This window comes from Schistocerca cancellata, chromosome 10 (genome assembly GCF_023864275.1).
Source record: "Schistocerca cancellata isolate TAMUIC-IGC-003103 chromosome 10, iqSchCanc2.1, whole genome shotgun sequence".
Classification (NCBI taxonomy): Eukaryota; Metazoa; Arthropoda; class Insecta; order Orthoptera; family Acrididae; genus Schistocerca; species Schistocerca cancellata.
Genome location: NC_064635.1, coordinates 19,940,310 through 19,964,290, shown reverse-complemented (window position 1 = coordinate 19,964,290; position 23,981 = coordinate 19,940,310). Strand labels below are relative to the sequence as shown.

General features: G+C 40.3%; 1 protein-coding gene and 1 pseudogene across 2 annotated transcripts in view; one reads left to right on the top strand and one right to left on the bottom strand.

The window, feature by feature from the left end:
- Positions 1 to 2,193: 2,193 nt before the first annotated feature.
- LOC126106439 (uncharacterized) overlaps positions 2,194 to 23,981 on the top strand; it is a 69,101-nt gene continuing 47,313 nt past the window's right edge. The window contains exons 1-2 of one of the 2 annotated variants that reach the window (XM_049912720.1): positions 2,194 to 2,331; positions 3,096 to 3,290. In XM_049912720.1, coding sequence (XP_049768677.1) covers positions 3,097 to 3,290 — 194 coding nt within the window. In that variant the 5' untranslated portion in view covers positions 2,194 to 2,331; position 3,096. Of the gene's footprint in view, positions 2,332 to 2,555; positions 3,012 to 3,095; positions 3,291 to 23,981 lie in introns of those variants that run through there. The other variant, XM_049912719.1, reaches the window with a different exon arrangement.
- On the bottom strand, positions 19,979 to 20,096 carry LOC126106931 (5S ribosomal RNA; annotated as a pseudogene).

The window sequence follows — 23,981 nt, the reverse complement described above, 5'->3', positions numbered from 1 at the left end:
GCATGAGAGAACTGACGAAGGCTGACTAAGACTGAAGACTGTCGAAGACTGACTGAGATTGGGCTGTGTAGCAGCCGCTGGACATCCTCTATTGCGACAGCAGAGGGCACTAGTAGTCGGAGCAGCTGAAGGCGTGACCTAGCGGGTTTGCACCATTGGAACTTCTGGGTCCCCACTCGACTGTCGGAAATGGGTATTTCTATACTCAACTGTGAGACGCCGGTGAGGGTGGTATCGACCTATGATACCACAGGCTGAAACCGACAGATGCCTACGAAGCTCGCCTGAGAAGACAACACCTGCCGAATGAGTCTAGGGGATAAGAAGCTTGTAAACTGCAGTGGAGACCCTTGTAGCACAAATGTGTGCACATCAACAACTCCAGGGTGGCGACAGTCAAACCCAGCACCAATTCAACCAGGCGTCGTCATCACGAAAACGGCAGTGACAGTAGAACAATGCCTTCGGGGTGTGCTGGAACCACAAATGTTTTGGTCAACGTTCTGGAAAATGTACTTCACTGTATAGTTACTCAAACAGCCACAGCAGCAGTGGAGTACCAGGGACCAGAGTCCGCCCTGTTTGTGATGTATTACACGAAATCGACAACACATATGCCTCTGGGAACACATCCACACCTCAGTCATTTCATTGCACACATGTAGAATTGCACCAGATCACACTTCCTTGACACTGACCAACCTGAATGTACAGCTTGAGGATATGTCTGTGCTGCAGATGGCAGTTTTTCACACCAGCGAACATCTCACCCACACAAGAACTTTTTGCCAGATCGATTTCAAACGTTAAGAATTCTAGGTGCTCAGCACCAGTGAGAGAGAGGAGGGGGGGGGGGGGGGACAGGGTGTTAGTGATACGTTTTTGTGCTTGTGTGTTATAAGACTGGCGGTCCTTAGTGTTAGATGTGACCTCTGAGACATGCATTTTTATCTTTGTCATCACTTGTAAGTTCTATGCTTCTTAGTTATCTGTCTTTGTGTAACGTTCTTCTATTTCAATGTTCACAAATGGAAGTTAATTTTGTACCTTTAAAGGTTGCATGCAATTATTTATGTGCATAGACGAAGATGCCATACTGCCCTGTACCATAATCTTATGTGTCAGTGTGGATAAAGTAAAAATAAGAGTATTTAGTCTACAAAAGAGTGCATCGGAATATTAGTAGGAAAAGGAACATCTTACATTAATGTCTTCTGTGATATTCTTATACTTTTGTGTCAACACGTTTACTCTCTAATGGAATATTTGGCCCATGACAAGAATGAAATAAGGTAAATGGTGCTATTCACTAGCACAATATTAACACTAAAATTTTTCGTACATTGAAGTCTATGAATCCCTATCTGCAGTTCAGAATGGAGTTTTATATTCTCGTGAAAAAATTCATAACATGTTGCTGGTAGATTTTAAACAGGTAATTAAAAATTCCCAAATTTTCAGCACTAAGAGAAAAGACACCTTATTGATCACCGCTATAATTTATTAGAATATCTGAAGTTCAAAACACATCTGAAAATGTAAAAATTTTATCTGTAACTTCTACATCACTGAGATAATATACTTGTCTGCATGGAGTTCTTCTTTAGGCCAGTTACATGGCTGTGAATGTGCCAGGTATTGATTCGCTCAATGTTTGGGTACTGATGTTGAAAATTCTAAACCTTTGTGACTTATTCTTGTTTCCTGAATATGCAATGTCGCTATCAGCGGTTCATTTGGTGAAATTACTCACATCATACAAATATCTTGCCATGTTAATAGAGAAATTATTACTGTCGATAGATATTTGTATTTGTCTATGTCCATTCGCAAATAATTTCGCCAGCCGTCGGGTTTGCCATGTAACTCGCGAAGTAAATTTACCGTCGACTGAGGAGCCACGGTCTATTCAGATCGTTCTTTCTTCCTCTGGCGCTTTATTAACATCTTTATGACTAGTTACGAACACAGACCGCAGTAGAATTTCTTGCATAATCAGGTACTTTCATGTATTGAAATATCCTTTGAAAGAGGGTTGCCGCATTCTACTAAAAATTGTTTCGTAGAGTGACATAAGGCGGACCAGCAGTAGACTGAAATTATGTTGTGTAAACGCACGAGATTTTGCGGCCATTTGTTGCAGCACAGACATTTGCGCAGATATATGCGCACACAGATCCTCGCACGGGAACAGGCCTAAATAAATGCTTATCGATATCATGAGCGCCCATGGCAGCGCAAAGATATTGTACTACATTTCGGGCCTGTAGTATTATCTATACCGATTGTGTTTGGATCGACGTGTTTAAAATTCAGGCACTGACAAACAAGGTAATAAATGTTTGTGGATTACTGCTCCGTAATTTAACCTTAAATGTGAGCTACGAATTCGCCCCACAAATAATGTGAGTGAATGTTGGAAATAAAATATTAGAAATCTGTCACTGCATGGATAACTTGTTGCTACCGAGCAAGTTAGCGTGCTAAACACCCAGAGGAGACTGACCTGTCATGTGTGTAAAACTTCTGTAAATGCGCCAGCGATTATGACTACATATGGTTGTTTCACTGAAAATGATATCTGTATCATCATTGCGGTCCGGTATTGATAGGACAGTAGTCGTCGCCTTAATGTGGCGTAAGCCTCTCACGAAAAGAAGCTAATTAAAGAATTTTAAGAGATCGATGTGTTCGCCAATATAACATAGCATTTCTTGCGCAGTTTTATTTTGCTGGTTGTTTTGCATAGCGTCCGAAATGTGTTCTTTATGGGATTACCTGTCGAGATTTTTGTAGGCCATAGAGACAGACACAAAGGAAAAGCGAGAACTGATAAGAATTTTCGGGGCACACTTGGTTAAGTATATTGATATAAACAAAGTCTGTCTAATCCAGATCTAGTTAACTGAATTGTATTTAGTTTGTCGGTGTCTACCCCGTTTCGAACATGATAGAAGATATGAAATAAAAGCACGTAAAATGCCTCGTTCAACTTTGGATTTTAAAATTAGGTTGTCTTTCAGTCTTGATTTTCGTTAACTTCATTTGCCTGGGTGTTCGTTATATGCATTCCAATGTAGGTTTCTACCTTGCAGAATGACTTCAGTTGGTCGGGGCCGTGGAAGAGTGGCGTATACCGCCCCACTGCGACGTCCTGGCCAGCCTGCTAATGCACCAGACTATGTTCAGACTATGAACGCACTAATGTCAGATGTGGACTATGCGGAAACCATGCTGGATTATGTGGAAAAGCAAGTGATTGCAGCATGCTCATCCGTTACTGCAACTGAGTATGTGTACTTTCATTTTGAAGTGAACATGTTTTGTTTATAGAATTTTTTTTCAATTTACAAACTATTACACAGAATGTGGCTTAATCTACATTTTTACCAAAAGCAAGTGTCGGTGCTATCCCTAACAGAATTCAGTGTTCAAGTTTGAAATCACTTGTTACCATCAGTTCAGTGGTGAGGTGGCACTAAATTGCAAATCTTTGCCCACTCGATCGTCAAGGACATAAGCATATGTTCAGATTGTAGGGCCTAGTTGGAGATAGTATTTACAAATTTTTATTCCGTACATGAAGGATCAGTGTGTCCATTTTGTCTTTTCTTTAATTTTAATCTTCACACTCTCCTATCTCTTTGCGTTTTAAATTTCTTATTGAACTGGATTAGCACAGATGGTATAAAACTTAATTTAATATAAGAAAATTTTGAATAGTAAAAATGCTTTGTTATGGTGACACGATACAATTTAATTTATGCGTATGTTGCATATAACTAACACAAATTGTCCTTGCTTTAAACTTTGAAAACACACAGATCACTGGGTGGTTTGTATGGTCAGGTATCACAGTAATGCATGAACAAAACTAATAAACTTGGTAGAAAGCCCTTAAAATCTTGGATGCTCATATTGCCGAAAACTTGAACTGGTAGAAAGTTTTTTACAATCGACCATTTCACCCTGAACATTTTTGCCAGTTTTGGGCACATACAAACCAGTATGTTAACATATTTTACACATTTTTGACAACCCAAAAAATTCATTAATTTTTTTATGCAGTTGGGAATATTGACCGTTGCCTCACACTAAATTTGTATCTTCATTAAATTTGTCAACAATACAATTCAGCTTGAGAGTAATAGGCATATGTATAAATACAATACTAGGAGTAAGAAATTATATAGACTTTCCATTTGTGGCACACAAACGACATACGCAGCACAAAAAGGACAGTGATATTCATAAACGTAATACTGTGAGAGGAAATGAGTTGCACAATCCATCACTCAGCCTTATTGCGGCATAGAAGTGAGTGAGATAATCTGTCCCAATCAATTCTGTGACTACTTAGTCAGTGATACAAGGAATTTGATAGATAATAAAATAAATTTCCAACACAAACTAAAATTTTATCTGCTTCACAACTCGTAGTGAAAATATTAGCGTCAAATGTTTAATACATTGACCCATTTGTAAGGTAATCATATGTTTGAAGTTGTTTTATACATGGGAGTTCGGTTCTTTAAAGAATCAAGGTTTTACTGGTAACTGAATTATACCATAACATTCTTTGACACCACTAAATGTGGGCTAAATTTTCCTAATCGTGTTTATCATGAATATTGCCAAATGAACATGAATAGGGTGTTGTGTTTTAACTTTGGTAGGTATGTCTGATTTACTTTGTAGACCTCATAAATTTTATAGGAAAGACCCATGGCTTAAGTTGTGGGGGCTTTGATGTCTTGACAGAACTTTTCCTCCTCAGATAAGCTAATTCTGATGTGTATCCTAGCAGCTTTTGTGAATGTACACAGTACCAGTAATACCTTTATTCTGCTTTCTTTTTTCTGGGCCTAGGGAACGAAACGAGGCATCGGTATATTAGGGCCTACTTATATTATGATGCCATATGACATGACGATAGCATGCATGGATGACTTTTTTCCAGTTGTAGGCATCATTAAAATGTTTTGTTTATCAGTATGTCTGGTTCTTGTATATGGTACGGTGGGTATTAGATTTTTGTGATTGGTTCACATTGGTTTTTGTGTAATGCTATTTAAAATTTGTTTATAGTTATTGTCATTGCAGAGCCTGTTGGTAGCGGAGTTTGACATGCCAGTGTCCCTGCTTTGGGAAAAGAGAAAAATGTTAGCTTCCACATTTCAGATGACACTGTCTCTCTGATAAGTCTCTGTAGTGACAGAAACAATTGATGGGACGTGATTTAGATGTCTTAAATGTAGTAACCTAACTGTGTCCTCTACTATGACTAGAGACGGGTTGTTGGCGTGATAAAGTATGGCGGTCAGTTAGAAAGGGTATGTGGTTTGACTGGGTGAAATTTGGTTTGTATAAAATTTTACATTTGTGTTGTTTACTTTGTTTAAGGTGGCGTATACATTTTGTCTATATTGAGGAGTGTGTCATTAAAAAGAGAGAGACCGATGTTATTTTGGTAGGGAGATTTGTAGAGATGTAATTAGTAGTAGGGAAAAATTGGAAGTGGAAGATTTGTAGTAGAAATTCACAAGTCTTGTTTTGCTGGCGTTATATGTCATCCGTGCTAAGCCTACAGTTGGGTTATGGTGCATTTGTTTTGGGTAAGGCTGAGGGGACGTGGTATTAAAAGCTATTGAGAAAAGGGGTGCTGCCGCTTTATCAGATATTACTAAGGAAAATAACAGAGGAAGAGATTTGACATGGTGGCTCAGTGGTAGTATCAGACTAGTCTGGTCCGGAGTTAAGAACCTCTCACTTCTGGCAATGTTTGTTGACATGAAAAATGCCAAGGTAGACCATGGTTTGGAGTTGTTTGTTAAACCAGACGTCCTCCAAAAACTGGCTGGGTGTGTCAGTTCGAGGTTGGAGGAAGGTGATAACGCACCAACTCCAATGGGGCCGTAAATGGAAAAAGTGTACTTAAGTGTGACCGGCTTTTGAGTTGTGTGTTACAGTAGTTAATTGTTTGTGCAATGAATGACGGGAAATGATCACGATGAATGACGTCTGATAATTAGACGTGGCGGCGTAATGAAATGTATTGTGCAGAATGTTGTTGTGGTGTCACCGCCAGACACCACACTTGCTAGGTGGTAGCCTTTAAGTCGGCCGCGGTCCGTTAGTATACGTCGGACCCGCATGTCGCCACTATCAGTGATTGCAGACCGAGCGCCGCCACACGGCACGTCTAGTCTAGACTCCCTAGCACTCGCCCCAGTTGTACAGCTGACTTTGCTATCGATGGTTCACTGTCTACATACGCTCTCGGTTGCCGAGACAACAGTTTAGCATAGCCTTCAGCTACGTCATTGGCTACTACCTAGCAAGGCGCCATATTCAGTTACTATAATCTGAACAGATAAAATTGTGAATCATGTATCGTCAAGAGCGATGTTCATCATTAATGCATTAAAGTTAAGTATGAAACTAATTACATCTGCTTTCTGAATTCTAATTCGTTGTCATGTTCCAGACCTCACGTCATTAGAGTTCTTCCCTCCTCACGCCAGCCTGCGTGAGCTAAAAAGTGTGCATTTCAGCCTCCTCTAGTAACACGGTGTTGGCTCTTCTGCCAACACAACAGTTGTCATATAGAACAAAATATTCTGCAAAATTTAAACTGTGGTCTAAGGCTTCTGCATAACTACAACCTCAGAAATACCCCAAAAGTTTTCAAAACAATCATTGGTTTATGCTACTGATCAGTCTGTCACCACATACAGTTTTCCTCCAGTCACATTCTTTGGCTTAACCAACTCGCAACCAAACTGTAACATTTCAACCTAACCTAGACCTTCAACTACATTTACAGATTGGTCCATCGCCACAACCAGTTTTCCTGAAGGCACATTAGTTGACATCGCCATCTCACAACCAAAGTATTACATTGTAACGTGAGACAATATCCCAAGAAATCCTCAAAGAAACATACGATTCAAGAAATATGTATGAAAACCATTAACCAACTTTATAATCCGTAATAGCAGATCTATAACCATCAGTCTCACACTGTGTGTATGTGTGTCGAAAACAAAAGTAACAAATTTGTATGTTCTGCTGAAACAATTAGATTCAGCAGCTCCGATTGCCTACTGTATATTATCACCCAGTTGGCTATCACCTACAAAAACTACTGACCAGCTGCAGCATCCAGCAGGGGTTAACGGTAACGTCCGATTCCACCCGTCTGCTTTGACCAATGACGTCACCAGTATGGAGGAAACGACCCTTCACAACAACTCCCACATCGTGACTATGACGTAATTACGTAAACATGACAACAAACACAAAAGTAGATAAAAAAAACTGTCAAACACACATTCCTCCAAAAATATAATGAAACTAACGGACAAGCATGGGAAGTTGGGGTTTTTTGGGTGGGGACAAACTAAAGATGAACATATGCCACTAAACTGAACAACAAAAGTGATGAAACCACACTACCACAACCTTCCCAAAATCAACTGAAAACAATGTCCACAGCCACACCAACAGAATAAACTACAACCAAATAAAATTTGACTTACAGATCTGAAAGTTGTGCCAAATTATTAAGTTTCTTATAAGGTTCAAAAATACATGCTAATTTACTATATTCATAAAATAGTTAATTTCCAAAATCAAAATTTCTTTAAATTTTAAAATCTAACGTTTTCACTGTTTGAAAAAAGTATGTAGTTAACTGTACACAATTTGTTAATGTGTGTGCCAAATTTCATGGTGGTGTTCCAATGGGAACATATGAAGATAAATTTTATTTTACTGCAATTTGCTTTGCAAACTGCATCACAACTTCTGCAGGTGGTTCATAAAACCTAATTTTAAATGAAATTATTGTATCCGAACTAAGCAGACTTCAGTTTATGATTTTAACAATGAAATAAAACAACCTAAATAGTGTAAGGGATATTATATCTTTTTCATTTGATATAACTTTGAATTTGGTTTTTTATTTTTGCAACACAACAGAAGATAAGTACTACCAATATGTAACAGTAAAATAAAAACATTCACTTCTACTGACATAACACACTTCAGTGAAGATCAGTTGTTGAAACTAATTTAACAAAGCACTGGAGGGGGAAAACTGAGGAGGTTCCTGGAATGCGGTACATGTGATGCATGAGTCAGGTACACATATAGCAGCCATTCTGAAATGGAAGTAGTGGCGTTGTATACAGAATGAAATAAATGTTGCTACAGTCTGAGAACTCCAGCATAGAGGACTCCAGCATGAATCATCACTGTACTACAGTACTGGGTTTGTAAGGCGATATTTAAGAAAAGTTGTACTTTCTCTACTCTTCATAATCACTCTTTTAATAAAAGTTAAATGAATCAATTTTACTTTTTTATATCTCTTATAAGTTTCATCTTTTTGATGCCTGTAATTTCTTTCATTTGCTTCTTAAAAAGAAAACAAACTATGAATAAAAAGTAGTGAAAATTTTGTTGTAATCCCTTAAAAAAAACTCATGCCATGTGAGTAAGAATCTTAGAAATGTAACTTCTTCGATGATGGATCTGATCTTTGGTATCGAAGAAGGCATGGAAATCTGCACTTCAAGTGGACTGAAATTATTTAAAGGTAGAAAACCCGAACTACTGTTAATGGAAAGCAAAGACTCTTATGGAAAGATGCATTTAAGTTGTAGTGCGTCTGTTGACCCTGAGTTTGTGGATGTTGGAGGCAACTTGCATTTGTTGAATGCCTCTTTTGACTTCAATGGAAGAATCCCCAGTAGTAAAACAGAAATGTATCAGCTCAAAGAAACATTGTGAAGGTAAAACCAAAAAAATTACATGCAGAATATGTGAAACATTCTTTTAGGCAGAAACTGGTGATAATCAGGAAATATGTGGCTTTGATGATCCAAAAATGGAAATGATTGATCAGTTTAAAAACCATTTCACACTTCTGACAGAAACGAAAAAATTTTAGTGTTGTGATCACTAACAAAGTTGCCATGCACTCACATAGAGAGTTTGGAGTAAGCAACTACATGGCAAGAAAAACAAAAAAATTAGTGGAAGGGAAGGGCAAACTCTAATCCTGATCTGCACCTTGGACAGTATTTGTCTGCCAAAACTGTTCGCTTAGTGAAAATTTTATTGTGATGATCATATTAGCAGGCAAATGCCTGGGAAAAAGGGTTACATTTCTGTGGGAAAAGATAGTGATGGCAAGCCTATGTGTGTTCTAAAAAGATTAATTTTTGCGAAGCCAAGAGAAATGTACAAACTTTTCAAATCAAATAACCCACAAGTCCGAATTGGATTCTCAAAATTTGTTGAATTAAGGCCAAAAAATTGTACTATAGCTGGAACAAGTGGGACACACACTGCTTACTTACATTTGTGCAGCTCATCAAAATGCGAAACTGATAGCTGGCACAAACTTCAGCAAGGTCACCATATCAGAATATGGAAGCTCACTTCCCACATAAAAACATTGTGTGTTCAAAATTGTGTGCAACCCACCAGATACTCGGTGCTTTACAAATGAATGTGACTACTGCCCCAATGCCAAGCATTCTTAAGGACGCCCTCATTCCTGCTCTTCAAGAGGAAATGATAGAAAACATATCTTACAGTGGCCACAGTGCATCCATTTGTTGTTTATAATAAGACAAAAAGTGGGAATAATGAAAAAAAAATATTCCCACCTACAAAGGGTTTGTTTTATATAAGATAGTTTACACACATCACAGTACACATACATGTGTTCTAAAAGAGTTAATAAAGCTTGATTTCCCTAATTTGAAAAAAAAAAATAAATAAAATAAAATAAAAAATTGCTTCAGTGATGATTCATAGCAGAATACAATTTTGCTAACTTATGTCATCATGCTGAAGATTTTGGAGGCACTAAGGCCTCTGGGAAAGTACGGGGTGGGCTGCAATCTCAAAGGGTGCATGGCAAATACAGGACGTGCTTGGATCAAGGAACAGTCGGAATTGTAGTTGTAAATTGTTGTAGTTGTTCTGGGAAAGTCCCTGGGCTTCAAGCGCTAATAGAAAGCACAGAAGCTGAAATTGTTATAGGCACAGAAAGCTGGCTAAAGCCTGAAATAAGTTCTGCAGAAATTTTTACGAAGTCTCAGACGGTGTTCAGGAAAGATAGATTACGCAGAATTGGTGGTGGAGTGTTTGTGTCTGTCAGTAGTGGTTAATCTTGTAGTGAAGTCGAAGTAGATACTCCATGTGAATTGGTATGGGTGGAGGTTATACTTAACAGCCGAACTAAGTTAATAATTGGCTCCTTCTACCGACCCCCAGACATCGATGATATAGTTGCTGAACAGTTCAGAGAAAATTTGAATCTCGTAACAAATAAATACCCCACTCATACGATTATAGTTGGCGGGGACTTCAACCTTCCCTCGTTATGTTGGCAAAATACTTGTTCAAAACCGGTGGTAGGCAGAAAACATTTTCCGAGATTGTCCTAAATGCCTTCTCCGAAAATCATTTCGAGCAGTTAGTCCGCGAACCCACGCGAATTGTAAATGGTTGCTGAAAACACACTTGACCTCTTAGCCACAAATAATCCAGAGCTAATAGAGAGCATCATGACTGATACAGGGTTAGTGATCACAAGGTCGTTGTAGCTAGGCTCAATACCGTTTCTTCCAAATCCACCAGAAACAATCGCAAAATAATTTTATTTAAAAAAGCGGATAAAGTGTCAGTAGAAGCCTTCCTAAGAGACAATCTCCATTCCTTCTGAACTGACTATGCAAATGTAGACTAGATGCGGCTCAAATTCAATGATATAGTAGCAACAGCAATTGAGAGATTCATACCTCATAAATTGATAAGAGATGGAACTGATCCCCCATGGTACACAAAACAGGTCCGAACGCTGTTGCAGAGGCAACGGAAAAAGCATGCAAAGTTCAGAAGATTGCGAAATCCCAAAGATTGGCTAAAATTTACAGACACGCAAAATTTGGCACTGACTTCAATGCGAGATGCCTTTAATAGGTTCCACAACGAAACATTGTCTCGAAATTTGGTACAAAATTCTAAAAAATTCTGGTCGTATGTAAAGTACACAAGCAGCAAGACGCAGTCAATACCTTCGCTGCGCAATGCCGATGGTACTGTTACTGACGACGGTGCCACTAAAGCTGAGTTATTGAACGCAGTTTTCCGAAATTCCTTCACCAGGGAAGACGAATGGAATATCCAGAATTTGAAACACGAACAGCTGCTAGCATGAGTTTCTTAGAAGTAGATACCTTAGGCGTTGCGAAGCAACTCAAATCGCTTGATACGGGCAAGTCTTCAGGTCCAGATTGCATACCGATTAGGTTCCTTTCAGATTACGTTGATACAATAGCTCCCTACTTAGCAATCATATACAACCGCTTGCTCACCGATAGATCTGTACCTACAGATTGGAAAATTGCGCAGGTCGCACCAGTGTTTAAGAAGGGTAATAGGAGTAATCCATCGAACTACAGACCTATATCATTAACGTCGGTTTGCAGTAGGGTTTTGGAGCATATATTGTATTCAAACATTATGAATCATCTCGAAGGGAACGGTCTATTGATACATAATCAGCATGGTTTCAGAAAACATTGTTCTTGTGCAACGCAGCTAGCTCTTTATTCGCACGAAGTAATGGCTGCTATCGACAGGGATCTCAAGTTGATTCTGTATTTCTAGATTTCCGGAAAGCTTTTGACACCGTTCCTCACAAGCGACTTCAAGTCAAGCTGTGGGCCTATGGGGTATCGTCTCAGTTGTGCGACTGGATTCGTGATTTCCTGTCAAGGAAGGTCGCAGTTCGTACTAATAGACGGCAAATCATCGAGTAAAATTGAAGTGATATCAGGTGTTCCCCAGGGAAGCGTCCTGGGACCTCTGCTGTTCCTGATCTATATCTGGGTGACAATCTGAGCAGTTCTCTTAGGTTGTTCGCAGGTGATGCTGTAATTTACCGTCTAGTAAGGTCATCCGAAGACCAGTATCAGTTGCAAAGCGATTTAGAAAAGATTGCTGTATGGTGTGGCAGGTGGCAGTTGACGCTAAATAACGAAAAGTGTGAGGTGATCCACATGAGTTCCAAAAGAAATCCGTTGGAATTCGATAAATAGTACAATTCTCAAAGCTGTCAATTCAACTAAGTACCTGGGTGTTAAAATTATGAACAACGTCAGTTGGAAAGACCACATAGATAATGTTGTGGGGAAGGCGAGCTAAAGGTTGCGTTTCATTGTCAGGACACTTAGAAGATGCAACAAGTCCACTAAAGAGACAGCTTACACTACACTCGTTCATCCTCTGTTAGAATATTGCTGCGCGGTGTGGGATCCTTACCAGGTGGGATTGACGGAGGACATCGAAAGGGTGCAAAAAAGGGCAGCTCGTTTTGTATTATCACGTAATAGGGGAGAGAGTGTGGCAGATATGATACACGAGTTGGGATGGAAGTCATTAAAGCAAAGACGTTTTTCGTCACGGCGAGATCTATTTACGAAATTTCAGTCACCAACTTTCTCTTCCGAATGCGAAAATATTTTGTTGAGCTCAATAGGTAGGAATGATCATCAAAATAAAATAGAGCTTGAACAGAAAGGTTTAGGTCTTCGATTTTCCCGCGCACTGTTTGGTAGTGGAATGGTAGAGAGATAGTATGATTGTGGTTCGATGAACCCGCTGCCAAGCACTTAAATGTGAATTGCAGAGTAATCATGTAGATGTAGATGAATGACATTCTTACGCTACTTCACGTGGAAATGAGTGTGTGCTGGTGTTGGCAGCACAGTAAAAAGGCTTGCAACCAAAGCTAGTCTGCAAAATCCTATCAATAATGAAATATTAACACTCTTCCAATTGTTTGGGTGGGGTAAGTAGTCATGCGATCAATCAAATTTTCTGTTCGTCAAACGATGAGCATGCAGCAGAAGAAAGGATATTGGCAAAAAGATTTTATGAAGCCATAGCAGTCAGAGGGACTGAGAAATGTTATGCGTTTATTCCTTTGAGCAAAGACAAGGTTAAAGCAAAAGTTGTTTCTGATTTTGAAGACTGTGACGTTCATAAAATTCAGATGGGTTCTGTTGCAGATGACATGCCATCTGAACAGATTACATGTTGAGGATTTGTCGCCTATGCTTATGACAACATATGGTGGGTGCGTTGTGTGCTGTCAAAAGATGAAAAAGAAGCAGAAGTAAATATTTTACTTATGCTTCTTGTGGACCAGCTCCTTCTTTTTCACACCCCAGAAGACCAGATGAATTGATTGTTCCAAAGAACTTCATAATTTGTAAAGTACACCCTATAATTGCCACTGGAATAATATACAGACTATCAGATGATGATATGCCAAAAGTCTCTCAGATTATTCCAGAATGAAATTTTTGCTCTGCAGCGGAGTGTGTGCTGATATGAAACATCCTGGCAAATTAAAACTGTGTGTCAGACCGAGACTCAAACTTGGTACCTTTGCCTTTCGCGGGCAAGTGCTCTACCATCTGAGCTACCCAAGCGCAACTTAGGACCCACCCTCCCAGCATTAATTCTGCCAGTACCTCGTCTCCTACCCTCCAAACTTCATCTGCCTGGAAGTTTCATATCAGCACATACTCCGCTGCAGAGTGAAAATTTCATTCTGGAAACAGGGTTGTTAGTTGTGGTTGGGTATCTCAGATGGTAGAACACTTGCCCGCAAAAGGCAAAGGTCCCCAGTTTGAGTCTCGGTCTCGCACACAGTTTTAATCTGTGAGGAAGTCTCACAGATTATATTGCAAAAGAATGTGTTGTTACATCTGTAATCTGTCTGTCACTATTGTTTTAGAGGACTAGATAATGTCATATAATGGAATAATGCGATATATAACCTTAGTCTAATAAGATAGTAATTGGATCATTATAAGGTTTTTCTTATTGAAGATGAATACAAAATTTCTCACTGAAGGTCACTGTAACAACCCACTGTTAAACAGTAACTGCTACACCAATGTATAATCACTAATATTAATTAATATGAATGTATTTGTAAAATATGGGTACAGTTAAGTAAATTATTTGTAGTCTTATGCATGTAGTGTTTTGTTGCATGTTCAAATATTTTCATAATTAACCTGGGAAGACGAATACAGACTGTAAATTCTAATAATGTAATATATTGTCATTAAATGAAAAATAACAATCGTTCGACTGCCTTATATGGTTTTGCCATGTAAGGTTTCCATTACAATTTAGTAATAAGTGTGCAGCCCTACTATGTGCTGGATTCTGTGCTTACCAGTATGATAAAATTCATTTTAATGTTCCCACAGGAAAACACACATTTACAAGTAGTGTATAAGTAACATACTTTTTTTTCCAATAGAAAAATATTCCAGTTTTGGGATTCTAAGAATTTGAAAGAGATTGGTTTTGGAAAATTCAACTCTTTTATGAATATAGCAAAATAGTGTATATTTTTTAAACCTTATAAGAAACTGAATAAACTGGTGCAAATTGCAGGCCTTTAATTCAAGAAGTTTTGGAGATAAGCCATTTTAAGGTTCCAAAAAGTGATAAAAATTGCATAACTTTTGAAACTACAAAAATTAGTATCTCAAACAAATGGCAAAAAAAAGGCTAAAAATTTTTGATTACCAACATTATATATGAAATCTTAGCTTTTCTTGAAGCTATACTGTATGTACATTAATTTAAACCATTAACTTTTCCTATTGGTGTGTTCGCATTTCTCAACAATGATGTTGCTATTGGCTGAATGCATCACGTGTCCTGTGGTCTGAATATATGCAGTCATTTTCTGGCAAGATGTGACGTGAGCTGTGATTGGCTGACAAAAGTGCATCTCGGTCTCAATTTCAGTTCTTTGGAAGCTATCATGCTGTGTTTGGTGGAATTCATTTTTCTACTTTAGTAATATGAAATATGAAGTGTAAATGTTCTTGCAGATCAAAGATCTTTCCAAAATGTGTTGTCTTTCTTTGGGTCAACTTTCCTAAAGTGCCGAGAAGTTCTGTGGCCTTGTATAAAACCTGACCACTCAAAGGACTGATAAGTTTCACAACTCCAAGGGAATGTATATCTACAGCTATTCTCCGCTAGCCACCAAGCAGTGTGTGGCTGAGAGCACTATTCGCGCCAAAGTCATAATCCCTCCCCACCCCGTCCCCCGCCATCCTGTTCCACTCGCAGATCGCGTGAGGGAAAAACAACTGTCTGAATGCCTCAATACGAGCCCTAATTTCCCTTACCTTTGAATGGTGATCATTGCACAATTTGAAAGTTGGTGGTACTAATATAGGCTCTACATCCTCGCCGAAGATCGGATTTTGGGATTTAGTGAGCAGCCCTTTCCGTTTAGCGCGTCATCTATCTGCAGGTGTGTCCCACTTTAAACTTTCTATGATTTGTAATGCTCTCATGATAGCTAAATGTACCAGTCACAAATCTTGCCACTCCTCTTTTGACCTTCTCAATCTCTTGAATCACACCGAAGTGGTAAGGGTCCCATACAGAGGAACAATACTCTAAGACTGGCCAAACTAAAGTATTGTAAGCGATTTCCTTCATTGAAGGGCTGCATCACTTCAGGATTCTACCAATAAACTGCAATCTATAATTAATAGAGTTCGCCTTACCCATTACTTGTGTAATTTGATTGTTCCCTTTGAGATAATTTTGAATAGTCTTACCCATATAGTTGACGGATGTTACCGCTTCTAAAGACTGGGTATTTATTTTGTACTCATACATTAATGGGGATTTTCGCTTTATTATATGCAGTAGGTTACACTTACTAATATTGTCACTTAACACAAAAAAATGACCTTTCATGAGGGTTGTAGTGCATTTTCACTGGAGAAAAAGTGTATTTTTAGCTAGGAAAAATTGGGAATTTTTTTTTCCTGCCCACATATACACCCTGTGTGAAACTAGTAGCGCAGAGGCCCGGACCTCAGTCCTGTTCCAACTCCTCTCTCATGTTGTTCGTTGTACTCATCATTGTTTGGTTCCTGATATTGCTACATCTAGGCTCTTGATTTGGTTCACTCTCCGGACTTGTCATTCTGCCATGTTGTGTTTGTTGTCCATACATTGTTGTTGTCTTTCAGTGGAACTTGGCAACTCACCGTCGACACCATTAGCCGGTCAGCCAATGTCTCCTGGTCGTGTCCGATTCCAGTACTATAGTTTAGGTGTAAACTGAATGGACAAAACCTTTAAAAGACATGATGTAACAGCATTGTGTACACGTCCTCCAACTGCTTTGTGACACATACACACGCAAGCAGCACACCCACATGAATACGCAAGTTGTAATTCGATGGTTGGCACATACAGAACATCTTACTGTGTGCCAGAGTGGGCGTGAAACTAACCAGTTGCATGTCAGTAGCCAAAGTTGCCACAGTGCTTGGAGGATATTGGCTAGATGCCGTGGAATCAGCTTCGAGCTTTCTCAGCTTTCCTGAAATGAGGTTCGCTTGTTGAATGGGGATTAAACCACTGCCTGGTCTGTACCAGGACTGACGGGGACACATTCACTGCTACCAAGTCTTTATTTTTTGTGGAACCTGAAACTATCGAAGACAAGTTTGGCAAAGTGATCTTTCTGAGTAAGATGCGGTTGGATTCCTGTTGATCGAAACTACTTCTTGCATCCCGTCTGTGGCCCTTTGTGCCTGTGACCATCTTGGTGACATCCTGTTGTCCATTACTCCTCGCCAGTCCCCAGATTTGGTTCGTGGTGTCATTTTTCATAGGGACCTCAGCCTGAAAACTGATGAACTCCGGGCCATTCTGGAACAGTGGGTTGTTCACTTTCTTCAGCATGTGCAGAAAAGCCGAAAGGACAATCACATTGTTATGGGCACATTTATTCTGACATTTGAGGAGGTTACCCTCTTGGAGTTAGTCAAAGTTATTGTTTTTTAGGTATGATGTGAAGCTGTACCTCCAGCCACCCATGAGGTGCTTTCGAAGCCTTACATCCAGCCACCCATGAGATGATTTTGGTGTTTGTGTTTCTTCCTGTGCAGCGAACCCTTTATGTGATGAGTGTAGACACCTACCTCATGAGGGGAGCACCTATGTTCCACGACCATGTGCATTAGTTGTCATGACCATCACTCTCCATAGTCGCCAGATTGTCCAGTTTATAAGAAGAAAAAGGAGATAGAGTAGTGTGAGGCCCTTCAGAAATATGATGGTCTTCACCCTGTGTTTAAGACATCTAACTTTGCCTGTGTTATGTCCTTCTCCTTGCTCCTTAAGCCAGTCCCGTCCCTTTTTCCTTTTCCAATCCCCTGTGATTCCTACCTTCTGGGTGTTGCTCTTCATACCCAGCTGGAGAAGTGCCACTGTCTTTGGCACCTGCAGGGTACGAGGCACCCCACTGGACTTGCCATGCCCCCCCCCCCCCCCCCCCAGAATCTTGCAGACTCAAGGCCTCCTACCACAAGTTGGCTTCAGGACCCACATTCTGTGTACCCCAAGGTTGCTTCCTCTCTCTCCACTGATTCTCTCAATCCCTTCTCGCCTCACGAAGACCAGGTTACCCTGCTGGCCTTTTCATCTCACTGGTCATGTTTACACCCTCTTTGTCAGGTTGTATTGATGAATTCATGCTGCTGACATTGCTATCCCCTACTTGAAGGCTCCTTTCGCTGCTGGCCAGTCCTGTGTTGGAGCACGGCCATTGCCACCGCCATCTGTAATGGCTGTCAAGTCTTGCAATGCCTTAAGTAGCACCTGTCCCTTACTGATCTTGTTACCTTTAAACAACTTTGTGCCCAAGGCTGTTGCTTAATGAAACAGAGCAAGCAGGTTGGTTGGGAGCACTTCATCTTCACCCTAGGTTCTTCTGTCACTTCACACGGGTGTGGGATATGCCCTGCACCCTCCAAGGTTGCCAACTGCCATCTCCCATTGTAGGCCTTCCCATCTTGGGTGGCCTTTGTACAGAGATCTGTTAGTTCCCACAGAACACAGCCCACTTTGTGATGACTTGGTGTCAGGTTCCTTCCGGCCACTGTCTTCCTCCAGAAACAGTGGACCCAAGCATCCCATTCATGTATTACCCCTTGTCAGGTGAACCTTCTACTGTGTGAGAACACCTTCTGGCCCTATCCTCTTCCCACAACTCAGCCTCTGTCGTTGATTGCATCCATAACCGGTTGATTCAGCATCTCAAACCTCAACAAAGGCACCGAGCGAGGTGGCGCAGTGGCTAGCACACTGGACTCGCATTCGGGAGGATGACGGTTCAATCCCGTCTCCGGCCATCCTGATTTAGGTTTTCCGTGATTTCCCTAAATCATTTCAGGCAAATGCTGGGATGGTTCCTTTGAAAGGGCACGGCTGATTTCCTTCCCAGTCCTTCCCTAACCCGAGCTTGCGCTCCGTCTCTACTGACCTCGTTGTCGACGGGACGTTAAACACTAACAACCACCACCACCACCACCACCACCACCACCACCACTCAACAAAGGCAGTATTTCCACTGGGTTTTCAACTGGATTTGGCTCCGAGGTGTTTTTCCCTCACAGTGGAGGGACAGTATTGTGGTTCCTGTCCTTATGCCCGTTAAGGATCCGTCGCCTCTCAGTAGCTGCTGACCATTCAGCCTGACTGTTGTCCCTTAAAGTTATTTGAATGAATGGTTGCTTGTTGGCTCTGTTGGGTCCTCGAATCTTTGGACCATTTGTCTCCTTACCAGTGCCACTTTTGGGAGGGACGGTCTCTGTTCGATCAGCTACTTCGGTTGGAAACCACAGTTGGGTGGGTCTTTCCTCAGTGCTGCCATCTTGATGCTATTTTCTTCTATCGTTGTAAATCCTATGACAGGATTTACCACCCTCACATCCTACTTACACCCTATGAATGTTTTTTTTTTGGGCCCTCTAAATTTTTCACTCGCCACTTCCTGTCCCACTGGTCATTCCGAGTTCGGGTTGGCACCTTTCTCAGCTCACCACAGACCCAGGAGAATGGTGTTCCACAGGGTTCTGTATAAAGTGCCCTTCTTTTCTTCATATATGTTAATGGACTGGTGGCCTCTGTCAAACCGCTGGTCACTCCTGCTCTGTATGTGTATGATTTCTAAATGTAATCCAGTTCCCAGTCGGTGGACTCTGTGGAGCTACCCCAGGCATGTTTCTGTGGGGTCTTTCTCATGGTATTCAGTTCTATGCCATAAATCACTGGTGGCTATTTCTGTTGCCGTTCTATGGTTCACCATGATCTGGAGCTCTATCTTGACACCCAACATCTGACTGTGGGCCCCCATTTCAGTTTCTTGGGTCTTCTTTTTGACAACAAGCTTACTTAGTTGCCTCATATCTGCCTTTTGAAGATTGGCTGTTTCCATAAACTAAATGTCCTTCACTTCCTTGCCCACACCTCTTGGGCCACAGATTGTTTGACTCTTCTCTGTCTTTATAGGACCTTAGTTCTGTCCCATCTGGAATATGGTTGTCAAGTTTATGGCTCAGCTGCCTCTTCCACACTGCTCCTCTTGGACCCAGTCAACCATTGTGGTATCTGTTTGGCCCCTAGTGTCCTTTGCAGTAGCCCTGTTGATAGTCTTCTGGTAGAGCCCTGCAGTGTGGGTCTTTGCCCCACTTGAGATAAACATGAATAAAAGTGGATGACTGCATAATAGAAACACTTGAAATAACACTTTGTAACATTGTTTTATTGCAGCCAAGCTACCCCATATAATATTGAACTTAATATCTCTTAAATTTGAGCAGCATGCTTGTAAATCCGTCCGAACAGACCTCGGGAGGCCCAACGGTACCAACCGGCCGCTGTGTCATCCTCAGCCCAAAGGTGTCACTGGATGCAGATATGGAGGGCCATGTGGTCAGCACACCGCTCATCTGGCAGTATGTCAGTTTACACGACTGGAGCTGCTACGTCTCAGTCTCAGTCAAGTAGCCTCAGTTTGCCTCACAAGGGCTGAGCGCACCCCGCTTGCCAACAACACTCTGCAGACCAGCTGGTCGCCCATCCAAGTGCTAGCCCAGCCCGACAGCACTTAACTTCGGTGATCTGATGGGAACCGGTGTTACCACTGCGGCAAGGTCGTTGGCATGCTTGTAAATACTGATACAAAAATAATACTTTCTTCTCCATGAATGGAGGAGAAGTGGGGTAACCAGAAAGAAAAATTATAGCCTAATCATAAAGAAAGAGTTCGGTGACTGAAGCTAAGGTATCTAGGTACCTCTATTGTGTTTTGTCAGCTACTCTGAGAATGTTATGTTATAGAAGCGTACTGTGTTCATCCCTGTGGGTTTTGACAATTTCATTATCATATTGCCATTTAATGCGCCTTCCAGTATCTGAGTAAACGAGTAGGCTCCTCAAAGTTTTTTTTTGTAAAACACATTTTCATAGCCTTCCACTTGGTGTATTGAAATTATTTTGGCCAAAAAGAGTCAGAGTGAGTTTTTGGTTTTTCCCTGCACTTTTACTAGAGAAAAGTCATTGAGTGATGCAGAAATCTGAATCTTCCTTAAAGTCTCGGACTCTTGTCCATCTTACTCAGATACTTTTTAACTCAATAGTAAGTCCATATTTATATCTGAGCTATTGTCATGGACTGACAAGTCTGATTCTGATAAATAATCAGTTGGCTGTTTGACCAGTTTTCTTTTTTGGCATTTATGTAGTAAAAGCTAGCATATGTTGTTTTGTTTCTATCACACACTCCTTCCATTGTCACATCTTTCCTTCTCACTAACAAGCTTTTCTTTTCCCATGGGTTCTTCTTTTATTAGTTATTTATTGGTTGTCAATGTTAGAAGTACAGATTTAATTACTTTGACCAACATTTCCTAATAACCTTCATTTTAGGCAGTGGGATTATATCTTTAGGTCCCAGATCATAATAAAGTTCCTCCAAAACTGCTGGCTCAGTCACATTACTTTCAGTGTCAAGACATTCAAATTCAATTACCACGCCATCTTCGTTGCATTCGTCTTCTCGTAGCTCCTGGTCTGTAACTTCTTATAGCAGAAAGTCAGCTTCTGTAAAGATTTTGCAGTTTGTTGATTTGAAACGTTGAGCAGCAGTTAGTGGTCCCAGCTTTTTCAGAGGCAATTTTGAAAGTTGCTGCAGTGCTATAAGTGTCAAAGGTCTGACCTGGGTCAGAAACATCCCATGAATCAGCAGCAGCATAATAACCCTTGAATGCACAAAAAAAAGACGATCTAATGATTGTGTATTGTGTTTTGTGGCTGCTGTGTGCTGGCAATGTTAATAGATGGACATGTTTAGACTTTGCCAAAGTAACTACCGTCTACAGTCTTCTATTTGAAACATGTTGTTGAGAACTGGTAAGATTAGGTGTGCTTCACAAAATGTTTCAGCTATTTGATGAATATTGGGGCATTCATATACCCATTATGTGAAGGTGCCATGTCATATACTGTTGGACCACCTGGAAGCAATTGGCAGTTCTGTCTTACTACTGCATAGTTGAAATAAGGTGGAATGTAGTGTCCAGGCACATCCATGCCCATCTTCAGGTGCAACCATTTAGCCACTTTCCTTTTTCCTTTGGGAATAACATGCAAAGAAAGTTTGTTCGGGTCTGTCTGGACACCAATTTCATCCATATTTGCACTACAAATATTGCAGAAATGGAAAGTGCTATTGATGTGCGGTCTTCACAGAATGGATTAATAGACAGGGGCTCATATTAGCCAATAAACAGATTCTAATAATACTTAAAAAGTTTAGCTTTGTGGAAACATACATTTTTTTAAATGGAACAATGGCTATTGACATTAAAAAACTAAAAGTGGGGTAAATTAGAATGTCACTGGTGTTTATTGCAGGATTCTAGTGTGAGTAGTTTACAAGATACCACATTTTGAAATTTTTCTACACTGACACTTCTTAGTGCCATTCAGCCTGTATAGTTGATAGGTACAATGTTATGTTTGCTTACAGTGTGCTTGTGTGTTCCTTGAGTGCATTGCAACTTGCTAGTCAGTGTGTGATAGTCCAAGCACTAGGTCATGAGTGGATGATGGGATTTACCAACACAGAAAAAAACCAACATGCTCATGGTATATTATATGGAGAGTTCTTGTGTGGTGTATGTGGCAAGGTATCCCAATAGATGTCAGTCATCTCGGCAATTATTTATCAACCTCTTCAACCAAGTTGTAGTGTAACACCTAGACAACATAACAGAAGGAAACAAATGTCTACAGAAGAGGGGGAAATTAATGTTATTGCTACTGTTGCAGTTGATCCGGACTTTAGCTCCCATGCAATTGCACGAGGAAGTGGCATGAGTCAGGCAAGTGTCCTACGCATCCTCCATCGACATAGGCTCCATCCATATCACATCTCTCTTTTACCAAGAGCTACATGGAAACGGTTATGAGAATTGTGTTAACTTCTGTACACGGGCATGAAGACAGGATACTCCAGATGGTTTCATGTAGCTTGTTTAGTGATGAAGCCGCATGTACCAGTCGTGGGCAGGTAAGCCAACGAAATATGCACTATTGGTCTGTTGACAACCTCCATTGGCGTAGTCAGGCGGGACATCAGTGTCCATGAAATTTAAATATGTGGTGTGGGATACTGAACCATCAGCTCATAGACCTGTTTCTCATAGATGGGAACACTGAACTCATACAAGTATCACAGCCCCTTAACAGACCATCTTCCAACTATGCTAGAAGACATTCCTCTGCAGACTAGGAGGAATGTGTGGTACCAATGTGATGGCTGTCCAACCCACAGTGCGTGAAGTACTACAGCATGGCTTCATGAATTGTTTCCTAATCGTCGGATTGGACGCAGAGGACCTGTACCTTGGCTGGACCGTTCTTGGGATATGATGCCTGTAGACTTTTTTGTGAGGAGAGCTGAAAGACATTGTCTACAAGAACATACCAACTACGTCCAATGAAATGCAATGAAGTATTACTGCAGCCTGCTCAGACATCTCCAGTGAAAGGCTAGCAAGTATGCAGCAGTCATTCCATACCATATCGGAAGCATTTATTGGCGCTGCTGGTGGTCATTTTGAACAGAACCTGTGATAGTCAGCTATCTGGCCAGATTCCATGTAACTAGTGTACGCACTTGTGGTGTTCTTTAGTGTGTGCTACTACAGATTTTGTAAAAGTTTCAGTGTGGAAACTTTTCAAAATGTGATATCTGGTGAATGAATTGCACTAGAATCCTGCAACAAACATTACTGACATTCTAGCTTACCCTACTTTTAGTTTGTTAATGTCAATAGGCATTGTTTCATTTAAGAAAGTGTATGTTTGGACAAAAATACACTTTCTAAGTATTATTAAAATGTGATGATGATTGTTAACAATATGTGACTATTAATTCATTCTGTGAAAACCACACTTTGATAGCATTTTCCATTTCCAAAATATTTGCAGTGCAAGTTTTAGGTGTTTCACCCTATGTATTTGGTTGTATGTTTTCAAGGTAGAACCCCAAAATATCAAAGTATTGATTAAAGTGAACAGTATTATAACCCTTGGCACTAGCAATGCTGGTTTTTCATGGTTAAACTTTGTACCAGCATGTAGAGATTGAACACAAAATCAGTAATTATTTTGTTTTCTCTACATTTTTACTTAAAAAAAAAAAACCTTAGATTTCAGAGTGAGACCAAAGGAATCTACAGTTCAGAGCAACTCAGTGACTCACCAGTGCCTTCTCTTGATCTGTGTAAAGCTTACTCAAAATCCTCCCAGGTTTGAAGCCTACCTCTTTCTTCAATTGGTCCCTTAGTGTACTCTTGTGAAAGCCAATTTGAATGGCTGCCTTACAAATAGGAATCTTCTGCAATTAATTTGTGTGGTTAATTGAGCTCTAAATTCTGTTTTTTTTTTTTTTTTAGAGTCTAGACCATAAAATAAAACAGAAATGCATAAAAAATTAAAATTAATATAATATAAAAAAAACTGAATTGAAATAATTATGA